Source organism: Drosophila kikkawai, chromosome 3L, assembly GCF_030179895.1.
Source record: "Drosophila kikkawai strain 14028-0561.14 chromosome 3L, DkikHiC1v2, whole genome shotgun sequence".
In the NCBI taxonomy this organism is placed as follows: Eukaryota; Metazoa; Arthropoda; class Insecta; order Diptera; family Drosophilidae; genus Drosophila; species Drosophila kikkawai.
In genome coordinates, this window is record NC_091730.1 from 4,789,780 (window position 1) to 4,802,410 (window position 12,631).

The 12,631-nt window shown below is 49.3% G+C and overlaps 8 protein-coding genes across 11 annotated transcripts; 4 read left to right on the forward strand and 4 right to left on the reverse strand.

Annotated features, from left to right (window-relative positions):
* Positions 1–194: 194 nt before the first annotated feature.
* On the reverse strand, positions 195–3,754 carry nxf2 (nuclear RNA export factor 2). Of its 3 annotated transcripts, none has more exons than XM_017174436.3 (8): positions 3,597–3,754; positions 3,149–3,416; positions 2,633–3,085; positions 2,445–2,582; positions 2,227–2,373; positions 1,939–2,040; positions 747–1,874; positions 195–679 (listed from the first exon to the last, which is right to left on the reverse strand). In XM_017174436.3, exons 2-8 carry the CDS (start codon positions 3,392–3,394, stop codon positions 377–379), a joined length of 2,517 nt encoding a protein of 838 aa, XP_017029925.1. In that variant the 5' UTR covers positions 3,395–3,416; positions 3,597–3,754; the 3' UTR covers positions 195–376. The 3 variants fall into 3 exon arrangements, with proteins under 3 accessions (XP_017029925.1, XP_070141973.1, XP_070141972.1); XM_070285872.1 differs by having other exon boundaries at positions 3,149–3,490; positions 3,559–3,754; XM_070285871.1 differs by having other exon boundaries at positions 3,149–3,754.
* A 166-nt stretch (positions 3,755–3,920) lies between these two features.
* Smn (survival motor neuron) lies at positions 3,921–4,847 on the reverse strand. The gene has a single exon (XM_017174420.3). The coding sequence runs from the start codon at positions 4,712–4,714 to the stop codon at positions 4,004–4,006; it is 711 nt and encodes a 236-aa protein (XP_017029909.1). The 5' UTR covers positions 4,715–4,847; the 3' UTR covers positions 3,921–4,003.
* A 214-nt stretch (positions 4,848–5,061) lies between these two features.
* Rpn12 (regulatory particle non-ATPase 12) lies at positions 5,062–6,036 on the forward strand. The gene has a single exon (XM_017174419.3). The coding sequence runs from the start codon at positions 5,173–5,175 to the stop codon at positions 5,965–5,967; it is 795 nt and encodes a 264-aa protein (XP_017029908.1). The 5' UTR covers positions 5,062–5,172; the 3' UTR covers positions 5,968–6,036.
* Positions 6,037–6,157: 121 nt separating this feature from the next.
* Positions 6,158–7,952, forward strand: UQCR-C2 (Ubiquinol-cytochrome c reductase core protein 2). Its single transcript, XM_017174380.3, has 4 exons — positions 6,158–6,328; positions 6,474–6,607; positions 6,664–6,967; positions 7,026–7,952. Exons 1-4 carry the CDS (start codon positions 6,284–6,286, stop codon positions 7,863–7,865), a joined length of 1,323 nt encoding a protein of 440 aa, XP_017029869.1. The 5' UTR covers positions 6,158–6,283; the 3' UTR covers positions 7,866–7,952.
* Positions 7,950–8,921, reverse strand: Syx8 (syntaxin 8). The gene is made up of 2 exons (XM_017174381.3): positions 8,276–8,921; positions 7,950–8,223 (listed from the first exon to the last, which is right to left on the reverse strand). Exons 1-2 carry the CDS (start codon positions 8,814–8,816, stop codon positions 8,063–8,065), a joined length of 702 nt encoding a protein of 233 aa, XP_017029870.1. The 5' UTR covers positions 8,817–8,921; the 3' UTR covers positions 7,950–8,062.
* Positions 8,922–8,952: 31 nt separating this feature from the next.
* Positions 8,953–9,609, forward strand: LOC108079870 (protein NATD1). The gene is made up of 2 exons (XM_017174382.3): positions 8,953–9,234; positions 9,294–9,609. The coding sequence occupies exons 1-2, from the start codon at positions 9,047–9,049 to the stop codon at positions 9,538–9,540; spliced, it is 435 nt and encodes a 144-aa protein (XP_017029871.1). The 5' UTR covers positions 8,953–9,046; the 3' UTR covers positions 9,541–9,609.
* Positions 9,610–9,931: 322 nt separating this feature from the next.
* On the forward strand, positions 9,932–11,520 carry l(3)73Ah (lethal (3) 73Ah). Its single transcript, XM_017174432.2, has 4 exons — positions 9,932–10,353; positions 10,454–10,606; positions 10,671–10,954; positions 11,013–11,520. The coding sequence occupies exons 1-4, from the start codon at positions 10,248–10,250 to the stop codon at positions 11,136–11,138; spliced, it is 669 nt and encodes a 222-aa protein (XP_017029921.1). The 5' UTR covers positions 9,932–10,247; the 3' UTR covers positions 11,139–11,520.
* Positions 11,471–12,451, reverse strand: tra (transformer). Of its 2 annotated transcripts, XM_017174433.3 has the most exons (3): positions 12,359–12,448; positions 11,766–12,133; positions 11,471–11,698 (listed from the first exon to the last, which is right to left on the reverse strand). In XM_017174433.3, exons 1-3 carry the CDS (start codon positions 12,390–12,392, stop codon positions 11,534–11,536), a joined length of 567 nt encoding a protein of 188 aa, XP_017029922.1. In that variant the 5' UTR covers positions 12,393–12,448; the 3' UTR covers positions 11,471–11,533. The 2 variants fall into 2 exon arrangements, 1 of the variants encoding a protein (XP_017029922.1); XR_001770889.2 differs by lacking the exon at positions 11,471–11,698 and having other exon boundaries at positions 11,992–12,271; positions 12,359–12,451.
* Positions 12,452–12,631: the final 180 nt, after the last annotated feature.

Sequence of the window (12,631 nt, forward strand, 5' to 3'; positions counted from 1 at the left end):
AAAGATTCCCAAAGAATGACTCCTTTTTGCACGTGATTAACTCGTAATTATCAAATAAATGTTTTTTCGCCATCTAAGCAATATCTGAATGGTAATAATCCAAGCTAGTTTTATTGGGAATGAGTAGAAGCTTTATCAGAACTTGGAAAATGGGAACTAAGGAAACCCCAAATTAAAAAAAAACTTTGTTCAAATCTTGTTATTATACGGTATTTTATTAACTAAGCTTAAACTTTAGCCGTGACGCCACAACATTTTGTTGAAAAGAAGTCTGTTTTGCACCAAATATTAACCTTTCAATTCATAATCTTTAAACTAGTCTTAGATTTCTTCTTTGGCTCTTAGTGTTACAAGTTTTCTCTAGAGAATTTAAGGCCTAAGCAATGGCCTGATCCGGTATCTCGTTGGCAGCATTCTTTTGTATAAACAATTTCAGGGCCCGCTCTAGGTCCCAGTCCGCTTGCTCCACAATCGATGTGCACCAGGGGGAAATGAGACCGGTTATCTCTTGGAATATAAGCAGCTTGTAATCCTTGGTATCCACCGAGTCTTTCTCCTTCTCCGCTGTGTGATCCGGATAGTTTACTTTAAAGGCAGACCTAATCATTTTTTGGCTGGGATTCATGATGTTGAAACGTTCATTGGTGATCCGTATGCGACGGGCGCCCTTGCTAATGCCCTGGAAATATGTTATTATAAATATTATTAATTATTTTGAAATACTTTTTATTAAAGATCAACCTTACCTGTCCCTCGTCATCAATCTTTATCACAAACTGCCGGCTGAAGGCCAAAAAGAAATCGCTTTTATCTCTGCTGTCTGGCTGCTCGTCACGCAGCAGACCGGTCACATTGATGACCGCCGACTTGCCATCGTAATACATTACGTCCGTTTGTAGGGAGTGGAAATCGTGGGTGACCTTTGGCAGCTGCATCAGCACCACCATGATCTCCTCCTTGCCCACATGCACTCCATTGGCTGCCCGCGAAATGTCACTTTTGAGTAAATTGCGGGCATGTGTGCTGTATTTGGAGATGCGACGAACGAGGTGGCCATTTATGTAGTGGCTCGGCATCTTGTAGGTGCTGGTCATGGTGAACAGAGAGTCGTCTGTATAGTACTTATGCAGATTGGCCCGCTCATCCTGGCCCTCGAACTCGCGCAGATAGTCTTTGAGGAAAACATCGCCCACCAATTCATAGGCGGCAATGTCGCAAAGGAAATCCTTCTGCGGCGCCTGGCCCGGATTCGTTTGCAAATCCACCCCATCCAGTGTGGTTAGCTGTGGAAACATCTGCGTAACCGCCCGGACGTATTCGCTAGGCAGGCAGTAGTTGCGGCATAGGGGATTTCCGTAAAGAACCAACGATTTCAGGGGGAGTTCGCTTAGGGACTCGATAGCGGACAGTTCGTGGAGCCAATTGTGGCTCAAATCCACCGCTCGCAAGTTGCCCATCCTGCGCAGGATGTGTGCCTTCTGCACCGTCAATATCTTGTTATTGCACAGCCGTATCTCCGAGCAGTTGGTCATAAACTGCTTCGAGGCCACCGACAGAACGTTGGTCAGAATTTTCGGCGAGCTGAGATGCACCACCACATTTCGAAGGCTCTCGCTGGCCTGAAGCTGTTCGAGATCGAGCAGACGGTTTTGAGCCGCATATCTACGTTCCACTGCCTTTATGAGGCACTCCTCCGGCACCACGTGCTGTTTTTTGAAGGTGCTCACGTTCATGCGCAGGTAGTAACCAAAGCTTCGCTTCTCGGGAAACATGGGCATGGCTGGTATCTCCATCTGTAGCTTGAAATTGTTGACCAGATTGGCAATCTGATCGTAGCAGTTGCGAACCAGAAAGATGTGCTCGCCACGATCGTACTGAAAGGATGTTGGTAAAGGGATAAAGGTGAGAAGGAAGGTGAGAATTTCAGACAAAACTCACCCTGTAGTAGCAGGGATAGAATTCGCTCAAGTTGGGATCCACATAGATGAAGAACATATTAAAAAACGACTCCTGCTGGAACTCGTGATGGGGATCTGGAACCTATTAATGTTAATTGATGTATGAATAACTATAGTGGTCGAAGGAGATGCCTGCTCTATCTTGACGTTAATGAAACTTTGAAACCTGGCTACCATAAAAGTACAAATATCTCTTAAAAAACCCAACACATTTCCAGAAAAACCTGGCACACATCCCTAACTCCCGTCCCAGGTACAAAAAACCCACCAGAAAGGCATGCCAATGCTGGCTATGCTCGAATTCAGGCAGCTGGAAAGCGTTAACTTCGTCAATTCGGGTACCATCCACATACAGATCAATCTCGCCATCCAGCGGGGAATAAGCCTTGTGCAGCTTGTTGAAGGGCAAACCATTCTAGAGAGACACCAAGGGATATATATATATATGGGTTTGGCCAGATGAACGGCCTTAAAAAAACAGCTCACCACCATTTGAAAGTTATTTTCCAGTGCCTTAATGTTGCCTGGAAATTTGTTGCTCTTGGCAATGGGATTGCGATTCAGAAGCAGTTCTCTAGCCCGAAACTGAGCCAGGTCACGACACAAGCGTTCCGCCGATCTGATCTGGAAGCTAAAAATTAGCCAAGGACCTAACTGGAAACCTTCAAACCCACCTTATTCCCGCTCAGATCAAGCAGGGCGTAGTCCACGTTCGATAAGAGATTCAAGTATCGCACCTCCCGTATGTGATTGTTCGTCATGATGAATCCATTCACACGGCCGCAGGCGGGATCATTGCGTATCACCTGGCACACGTTCATCAAGATGGCAGGGTTGGCCAGGCTCACCACCACATTCCGGAACTCAGGTCGGGCCCCAAAGTTGTCCAGATTGAGGAGTCCATCCACACCGTTCTGCTGCTCCAGTCGCTTCAGCAGATTATCCAGGACGCTGGCGATGAGGAAATGCGGTGATATTTGCCTCATGTTGGATTCGGCCACTGCCAGCTGCACTTTGATTGGTATTGAGGCGCCCTTGCCCACGCTTATGGCAAGCGATAGCTTGAAAAGATTGTCAATGGCCTGCTTGCAGTTTCGGGCAAGGAAGGTGTCCTCCCGGGGTCCACGCTGGAAGTGATAGATTCCCATAAAAAAAACATAAACGCGTTCCTGGCGACGGTAGACACTAACCTGGTAGTGGACAGGATAAAACTCGGCTCCGTCGACCGCCTCGTAGATTGCCTCCATGATCGCTTGCTGCGGATTGCACTGGTACTCCAGCTGGCCGCGATGGTGCACAGTGAACTCGTTCCAGCTCAAGCCCGGAACCCGGTCGCCGTAACTCGAGCAGTTGGAGAAGATCCGGGTATCCGGATAGTCCAAAAGTATGGGCTCCGTGCCATCGCCGAAATCCAGAACACGCCTCTGTCCTGGCATCGCAGAAGCTTCGTTTGTTGTCCTTTTTTCAACGAAAATTAGTTTTTAGCAATAATTCAAATCTGGAGATCCATATCGAAGCCGCGAGTAGTGTTGCTAAACGTCGGTGGATATGCAGGTTGTTTTGAATTCTTTAAGAGAATTTGAATGTCGTACAACTTAACCTGCAAAAGGTTTCTTTGACTGCCGGAACACCACTGACCAGAGAGAATGCCAAATCGAAACTCGAAGTAACACCCAGGAGGCCCTAGAACGGATTGTAAACCTGATCCTGGGGCGTTAACAGTGCTGGGAAACGCACTGGACTCCTTTATAATCTTTTATAATTAATACAAAATTTCCGATGAGAGCCGCGACCGATTCCATCGGCTACCAAAAGACTACTGATCCGATCCGGTGCATAAAGACTCTCAGAGAACCCAGGGCCACCCTGGAATTTCTGCCTGCCTCGGCACTTTTTTGTTATGTGGAGAGGCAAGCACGAAACGCGACCCTACCCGCTGGGCAATAAAATTGAACGTCTCTCTAAACATAACAAATGTTTATTGTTTTTAATTGCTTAACGGCTACAAGTCTTTTGGAAAGATGTGGAGTGAGATACATATTATACTATTTCTTCGGAGTCTTCTTCTTGGCGTTGGCGTTGGCAATAGCATTGGCCTCCTTTTTGCCCTGATACAGACCAGTGTAGTAGCCGGACATGTACCAGGCCGTTAGCATGGCCACAACGTCCTGCTCACCGCCCTCGTTCTGCGAGGTGAACATGGGGGGAAGTGGCGGCATGGGCGGCATTGTCAGCCCGCCGCTTCCTCCGGCAGAGGTCTTGCCCTTTCCCGAGGACGACTTCTTCGGGTTTACGCCAGCGGAGGCAGAAGTCGATGCCTTGGAGCGCGCCGGTTGCTCTTCACCGGCCTCCTCGTTTTTGGCAGCAAGAAACTGTTCCCGACGAACTTGTTTGCCCCATGAGGGCAGTAAGTCCGTCATGAGCACCTCCTGCGTGTTCTCGTAGCCCAGGTAGCGGATAGTGCAGGTCTCGCCCTTCTCGTCCACGGAAACCACGACGCCCTCGTAGTCCAAGCCATCATTGTAAGTGGCGCGTGCGAAATCGCCAACCTCGAAAACTGTCGGCCGGGGGCTGGAGCACGACGAATTCTCGGCAACGGCAACGGCAGCCTCGGCAGACGCGTTCTCCTGCTCACGCTTATTGGTAGAGTCAGCCAGGCGACGTGCCAATTCCTCGCGGGCCAGGCCAACATTTTCATCGTAAAACTTAACGAGCAGTGAGTCGTCCCACGCGTCGTTGTTGACCTCGTCGGACATCTTGCTGAGTTATACTCGTCGATTCTCCCAAAATATATGAGTTCTGGACGCTTGTCGTTGGCGAAAGGGTCGAAATATTAATGTTAGGTGTTGAACAAGCCAGCGAAGCACATGCGCTGCTCAGCACTGGCAGAAAGACGATAATTATCGGCCAGAGGTGGACAACAAATACATTAAAATCCAATAATAATTGCAAGAAAATTAAAGTGGGAAAAGTTTCGCATAATTTAAGTGTTGATTTCACATAGTAATAGAATATTTATTAAGCATTGCAAGTTTTTTTTGACTCCCCCTAAAAATTCCCTTTTTCCAAAATGAACTTTCGATATATATCGGTATAGTTTTGAGTCGTGCACGGTCACACAGCACAGCAACTACCATCGCTATCGCAAAAGCGAAACTCATCATCCAAACTAAACTCTGTATTAACTGAATTTAACTGCAATTAAGCGAACGAAATGGCAAACGTGGAAGCGCTTTACAAGGAACTGACCGTCGAGTGGGCAAAGCGCCCCCCAAACACTGCGCGCTGTGGCCAGCTGCTGGACCAACTGAAGGTGGCTCTGGTAAAGTTGGCGTTCCTGCCCACCGACGGAAGCGATGCCCAGAACTCAAAGAAGCAGCTGTTGCTGGCCAGGGGAGTTCTCGAGGTAGCCGTGGAGCACAGCGTTCTTAGCAAGGATCTGCTCGCCTTTGAGCGCTACATGGCGCAACTGAAGTGCTACTACTACGACTACGCCAAAATAATCGGCGAGTCAGAGAGCAAGTACAAGTTGCTGGGCCTCAATCTGCTGTATTTGCTGTCCGGCAACCGGGTGTCCGACTTCCACACAGAGCTGGAGCTGCTCTCGGTTGACGTTATCCAGCACAACCAGTTCATTCGTCCCATCCTGGCCCTCGAGCAGTACATCATGGAGGGGCGCTACAACAAGATCTTCCAGGCCAAGTCGACGGTGCCCGCTGAAATCTACAGCTACTTTATGGACCTGCTGGTGGAGACTGTGCGCGACGAGATCGGCGCCTGCATAGAGAAGTCATACGAGAAGATCTCTGCCAAGGATGCGGCCAAGCGCCTGAATCTGCGTGTCCCCGATGAAATAAAGGCTTTCGGCGAGAAGCGGCAGTGGAAGCTGGAATCCAACGGCGACTACAGCTTTACGGACCGCAGCGTTAAGCCCAAGGAACTGCTGCCATCGGAGGAACTGGCCGAGCAGGTGCTCAGCTATGCCCGTGACCTCGAAATGATAGTCTAAGAAGTCCCCACACAGCTTGTAGTGTTTGATAAATCTTAAAAAGTTAATAAATATAAAAGTAACATTTAATCAACAGTCGAAATGTTTGCTTGATTGATTTTATTAAATCTTATTTTCTTATCAAAACAGTGATCACATATTCCGTGACTGCGACATTTAAGTGTGACAGTTTGTTTTCCAATTGGAGCGGGGATTTGTGCAACTCTGTGCGACGGCCACACTAGCGCGAACGACAGCGGAGTAAAAATTTTCGCTCTGCGATTATTCGTTAATTGCTGAAAAAGCAAATAGAAGAAATTAGAACATAATACACGCCATGGCCTGCAACGCTAGCAAGACGACGCTCCTGCGCGCCATCGCCGTAAGTCTCGACTTAACCAACAAAAGTTACGGCAACAAAGCCTCCCCACAGGGAGGCTCGTGTTACGTAAATCGTTGTAAAAGTTCCCATCTAAACAAATGCGAACGCTTTTAGAATAAGCCGATCTCGTCCTTTTTTCCGACAGAAACGAGGCTATGCCACCCTCCCCCGTGCCGCGGGCGACATCTCCCCCGTGAGCGTAAAGGTGCTGGAGAACAAACTGGTGGTGGCCACTGCCGACGCCACCGTTCCCGTTTCGCGTGTGTCGCTGGTGCTGGGGTGAGTCTTTCTAGGTTGCCGGCATTGTGAGTTCCCCTCTAATTGCTTCCTTGCAGCGCTGGCTCCCGCAACGAGGCCTACGACACCCAGGGCGCCTCCCACCTGCTTCGCTTGGCCGGTGGTCTAAGCACCCAGAACTCGAGCGCCTTCGCCATTGCCCGCAACATCCAGCAGGTAGGCGGCACCTTGACCACCTGGGGCGACCGCGAGGTTGTTGGCTACACGGTGACCACCACCGCAGATAATGCTGAAACCGGACTGCGCTACCTGCAGGATCTGCTGCAGCCTGCCTTCAAGCCCTGGGAGTTGAAGGACAACGCCAAGACTCTGCTTAACCAGCTGGATGCTGTCTCCACAGAGGTAGGTGTGCAAATGCAGTTTTCCCAAGGACCTCTATTAATCCTTCGATCCTTGGCAGCAACGCGCAATTGAGCTCGTCCACAAGGCCGCCTTCCGCAACGGTCTGGGCAACTCGATCTACTCGCCACGCTTCCAGCTGGGCAAGCTCTCCACCGAGAGCCTGCTGCACTTCGCGGCCCAGAACTTTGCTGCCGGCCGTGCTGCCGTCGTGGGCGTTGGCATTGACAACAACACTCTGGCTGGCTTCGCCCAGACCCTGCAGTTCCCCAGCGGTGGCGGCAAGGCTGCCTCTGCCAACTGGTACGGTGGAGATGCCCGCAAGGACACTGCCGGACACAGGGCCGTCGTTGCCGTGGCTGGACAGGGCGGTGCCGCCGGTAACCAAAAGGAGGCTCTGGCCTTCGCCATCCTGGAGCAGGCTGTTGGTGCCGGCGCTGCCACCAAGCGCGGCATCTCGGCTGGTCTCTACGGCGAGGCTGTCAACAGCTCTGGAGGCGCGGGTGTCTCTGTTAAGGCTCTGAACTCCAGCTATTCGGATGCCGGTATCTTTGGCTTTGTGGTGTCCGCCGATGCCAAGGATGTTGGCAAGACTGTGGAGTTCCTGGTGCGCGGCCTCAAGTCGGCCTCGGTGTCCGACCAGGATGTGGCTCGTGGCAAGGCTCTGCTGAAGGCGCGCATCATTTCGAAGTACTCGTCGGACGGTGGTCTGATAAAGGAGATCGGTCGCCAGGCGGCGCTCTCCAGGAACGTCCAGGAGGCCGATGCCCTGATCAGTGCCATCGATGGCATCTCGCAGTCAGAGGTCCAGGCGGCAGCCCGGAAGGTGGGAGGCTCCAAGCTGGCGGTCGGCGCTATCGGTCACCTGGCCGGCGTGCCCTACGCCTCCGATCTGGCTTAAGTAGATAAAGAAACACCTGTACATCTGTTAACCGTAATGTAACGACACAAAAATAAAACCTGTTGCAAGGAACGATCCGCGAACTTAGATACTTATAAATCCTATTTAATTAATGTATAAATACTCTGATGGGTACTTTGGGATAACTACAGAACAGACATAGATATAGATGGGAAGCATAACAACTGGAATGAGCACTACACGAAGACCACCACGATAATAGCCACGAACAGGGCGATGATGACCAGCCAGTAGCCCCAGGTGCTGTCTCGCCGGTTCACCTGACCGATACTCTGCGTCTCCCGCTGCACGCCCGACTCTACGCGGTCCATGGCATTGGCCAGGTTGTCCAGGATGTCTGCAAGTGAAAACGATGAGTAAAAGCCAGTCAAGGAGATTCACTAACTCACTGTTTTGGTCCTCCACTTCGTTGCCCAGCTGGGTGGCCAGCTCCCGCTGTCGCGAGAGGGTAACCGAGAGAGCCTCTAGGCCCTGATCCTGTTGCGCAAGCATCTCCATCTTCCGCTGCTTCAGCGCCTCAGCGTCCATGGGTGCCGGTGCCTGTCCCGGCCGAAGATCCTGATCTTGCCAGGCCGAGCCGGAGCTGGTGGTGGCTACAGCGTTTCGCACATCAGAACGAGTGCTATTGGCAAACTTCTCACGGATTCCACGCAGCTGGGACGTGAGTCGGTCGTAGTCGATGCGGCGCTGCTGGAGCTCCTCCTCGGGGCTGGTTTCCCAGGTGATGGCATTGTCCAGCACCACCTTGAGGTGCTTCATATCTTGGCCCAGCTGCTCCAGCCCGGACCGTATGCTGGCCGACAACTGGACGTACTGGCTCTCCTTGGGGCCGAGCTGCTGGCGCTGGTTCAACTGCACTAGCAGCTGGTGGCGCAGCCTCTCGCATCCCTCGTACTCAATGTCCCAGGAGTCGTGATCCACCAGCGCCATTTGTTCGTTTTAAACTATGAGTAATGCAATTATTTAAAATAAAAAACAAAAAACTACGCCTCAAAGAGAAGCCAGACAACAAAAACATTCAGCAGAACAACAACAGCTGATGGCTGCATGGCAAATTCAGGATAAATCCATAAAAGCGTGAAGGTCACACTGAAAGCTGTCAGAATCGCAGATCTTTCTGATTTCCTAACTTTTTTCGTGTTGTTCTTCCAAATTGAGAGATGTTTTCCAAATTCCGGCAGTTAAATGGATTGATTTTTAACACAGCCAGACGAACATATTCAATTTACTCTACAGTTTACTCCGGCAACCCAAACATGAGTCGCACTGAGAACCTGTTGAAACCGACCTGTCCTTACAGGCACAGACAGGCTCGTTCGCCATCGACATTTGAGGTCAATAAAAACAGGTACTATTGCCACAATAAGTTTATGTCTTCAACTTGACTTTGCTTAAATGTTTCCCCAGGGGCCAATTTTACATTGATGTTGAAGGAATGCAAGCGGTGTTACTATTTAGCATTCATAAACAAGTAATGACGATATGGAGTACGCAAGTACCCGAGGAACTCTCAGGACGTGGATTGGGCAAACTTTTGGCGAAGTCAGCCCTTGACTTTGCCCTTTTAAACGGATACTTTTTAAATGTAAAGTGTGGTTTTGTCAAGCACTACATCGAAAAATATCATCCGCAATATGCCCAGTACATGTTATGAAGAGGATTTTAAATTCTATGATTGATTTAATTCAGACTAACTAATAATAAAATTATTCCTGCTTAAAAACGTTCTTAAATTATAAACAAGTTGAAAAATGCGGAGAACCTAGAACTCCCACACAAAGAATACCCGTAATATATTTGGGTGCACTATCGCGATAGTGGCGATATTAGGAAAATGTAAACTTTTTGTTATATGTTAACTTGCAGCTATAAATATGAAACAAAACCATTTATTTTTGGAATATATACACGTTTCTTCTTACCAAAGATCGGACTAATTCTTAATGATCGGCTAAATGCATACAAAAATACTGCTTTTATGCCAACGATCCGGCAACCTTTTACTAATACACGCACATTTTGCAATACGATAGTTGTAACAGGTACGCAACTATCGTCCATCCCTAGCTCACACGTACACACAATTTAGTCGTGATTTCTTTTTATTTGTTTCAAATTACAACTAAAAACTGAACAAATCGAGCCCCAGAACCGCTGGCCACAATGCCGAGTGCCCGTTTTCCCGTACGCGAGTCTTCCACATAAGCGGAAGCTAGCCCGGCCGCTTTTTTTTGGACGTTTTCCGCCCGGGAGTGGGAGAGCGGAAAATCCGCAGGCAAGCCTGCTGCAATCGGCAAAATTATAGGGCTATAATTTAGGAATACAGCGGGAAGCAGCACGAACAGACGTCGTCGGGCCAGCATGGAGCGGCGCGTGAAGCTGAAGACGATCAACCCGCACATCACGTGCAAAATCTGCGGTGGCTATTTCATCGACGCCACCACGGTGACGGAGTGTCTGCACACATGTGAGTTTGCCGTCAATGTCGCCTGTGTGGCGGCGAGTCGAGTGTTGGTGAAGCTGGAGAGAGAGCACCTGTCCAACAAAATGTTTCACATCTCTTTCAGTCTGCAAGAGCTGCCTGGTGAAGCACCTGGAGGAGAAAAAGACCTGCCCCACCTGCGACAACATCATCCACCAGTCCCATCCCCTGCAATACATCAGCTTCGATCGTACCATGCAGGATATTGTGTACAAACTGGTGCCGAAACTGCAAGAAGGTACGGTTTCATGGTTTCGAAATGCACAAATATCTGTGCTAACCTCCTGTTTGGCAACTTTCAGATGAATCGCGCCGGGAGCGGGACTTCTACAAGAGCAGAAACATGCCGTGTCCGAAAGACATCACGCAAAACCACGAGGACGACAACGAAAAGGTGATGGAGGCGCACGCCGAGTCCGATTTCCATCGCCTGGACGAGCAGGTCAATGTGTGTCTGGAGTGCATCAGTAATAACTTTAAGAACCTGCAGAGGCGCTTTATCCGCTGCAGCTCGCAGGCGACGATAACGCACCTCAAGAAGCTGGTGGCCAAGAAGATCCTCAACGGCATCGAAAAGTACCGCGAGGTAAACAGTCAGAAATATCCATTCTTCTAGTATTCTCTAATCCTCTTGCCTATTGCAGATCGACATCCTGTGCAACGAGGAGCTGCTGGGCAAAGATCACACGCTGAAGTTCGTCTATGTGACGCGGTGGCGCTTCAGGGATCCACCGCTCCGGCTGCAGTTTCGTCCCCGGGTCGAGCTCTAACCGCTGGGGCAGCCTATTGCTGTTCTCTGTTTTTAGTATAATGCCACAACAAATGATCTATTTTTATAATTTATTGACAAAGCGTAAATATCGTAATTAGGAGAGAGTCGCTAGTGTTAGTCCCCCCGTTCCCCCCCAACCAAACCAACCATGTGTACATGTATAAAGTCGTAATTATATGGTTATCCCTCGTAGGATTAAGTAACTTCCTATCTCGTGTGACCCTTTGTTGCCGCCGTCACAATTTGCTCATGATTTAATCAACTTTCTCCGTTTGCAATATCTTATGTTCTCTCCCCGTATATAGTTTCAAATATATTGTATTTATTAATTTTAAATGTACAAAACACACGACTGTAAATAAATTTGTAATTATGTCGAATGGCGGCGAGTGTTTATCTTGGTGGCTGCCACGCGTTCCTGTAGCTGTACCGAGGTGCTCCTCCAGTAAACGGCGCTCGCTGAGCATATCTCCGGTGGCCAGATGGGGGAAAGTGTGGCAGACGAGGTGGAGGTGGCCTTGGGTACCCGAACCTCGGTGGGTATGGACTGTACATTCCCTACAGAAAAGAAAAATATTTAAATTAAATGAATTACTAAACTGCCTTCTAATTAATATATATTTACATAGAACTCGTGTGCTGGCACTTGTACATAGTAGTTGATAATCTTTGGCGGCGGACTCCGTGGACGTGTTCTCCGCTGCTCGCTGCTGCGACTCCGGCTGCGGTTTCGACTCCTCGAGCGGCGACGTTGCCTCCTGTACCGGCTATCCCGTTCGGAGGAGTGCGACTTGGAGCGAGAGCGGTGCCTGGTTGGTGCCGTCCGCGGAGATCTATGACGCAGTCTCCGATCCCGCTCGCGTACCGCATCGGAGAAGTAGGGAACCTTGGGCTCCTCTCGTGCCCTTTCCCGCTCACGTTCCCGCTCACGTTCCCTCTCCCTGGGATACTTCTCCCTTTCGCGCCGGGACCTCGATCTGGAGGCCTGGGAATCTACATGAAAAGATCAGGGTTAGTCATTCCAGTGGAGCAGCTTTGGGTCCATGCGGGAAGCATTGTCCTGGCTTCATTGTCTGGTAATCCTGTGGTCTGTTTGCATTCTTCCACTTCACATTTCACACTCTTTTGACACTAGAAAAAAAACAACAAAAACATTGTAAGCACTGGGCCGTATAAGCTGGGATCCGTTGGGATCAATTGGCTATATAATATATATACCTCGTTGCGCGGATCCACTGCTGTCTGCGTCCATTTTATATTTTTTTAATGGGTTTTAACTTTGTGTATGAATAGGACGATATTTCTGCCGAGCGATAGTTTCTGCTCTGCTGCATCGATATATCGATATACCTCTGGCAAAAGTATCGACTATTAATTATCAGTACGTTATTATTTAAAAAGAGAAAAAAGGACACTAACTTCGGCAGGCCGGAGTTTGTATACCCTTCCAGTTTGAAATTGAATTATTAAGATATATAAATATAATAACTA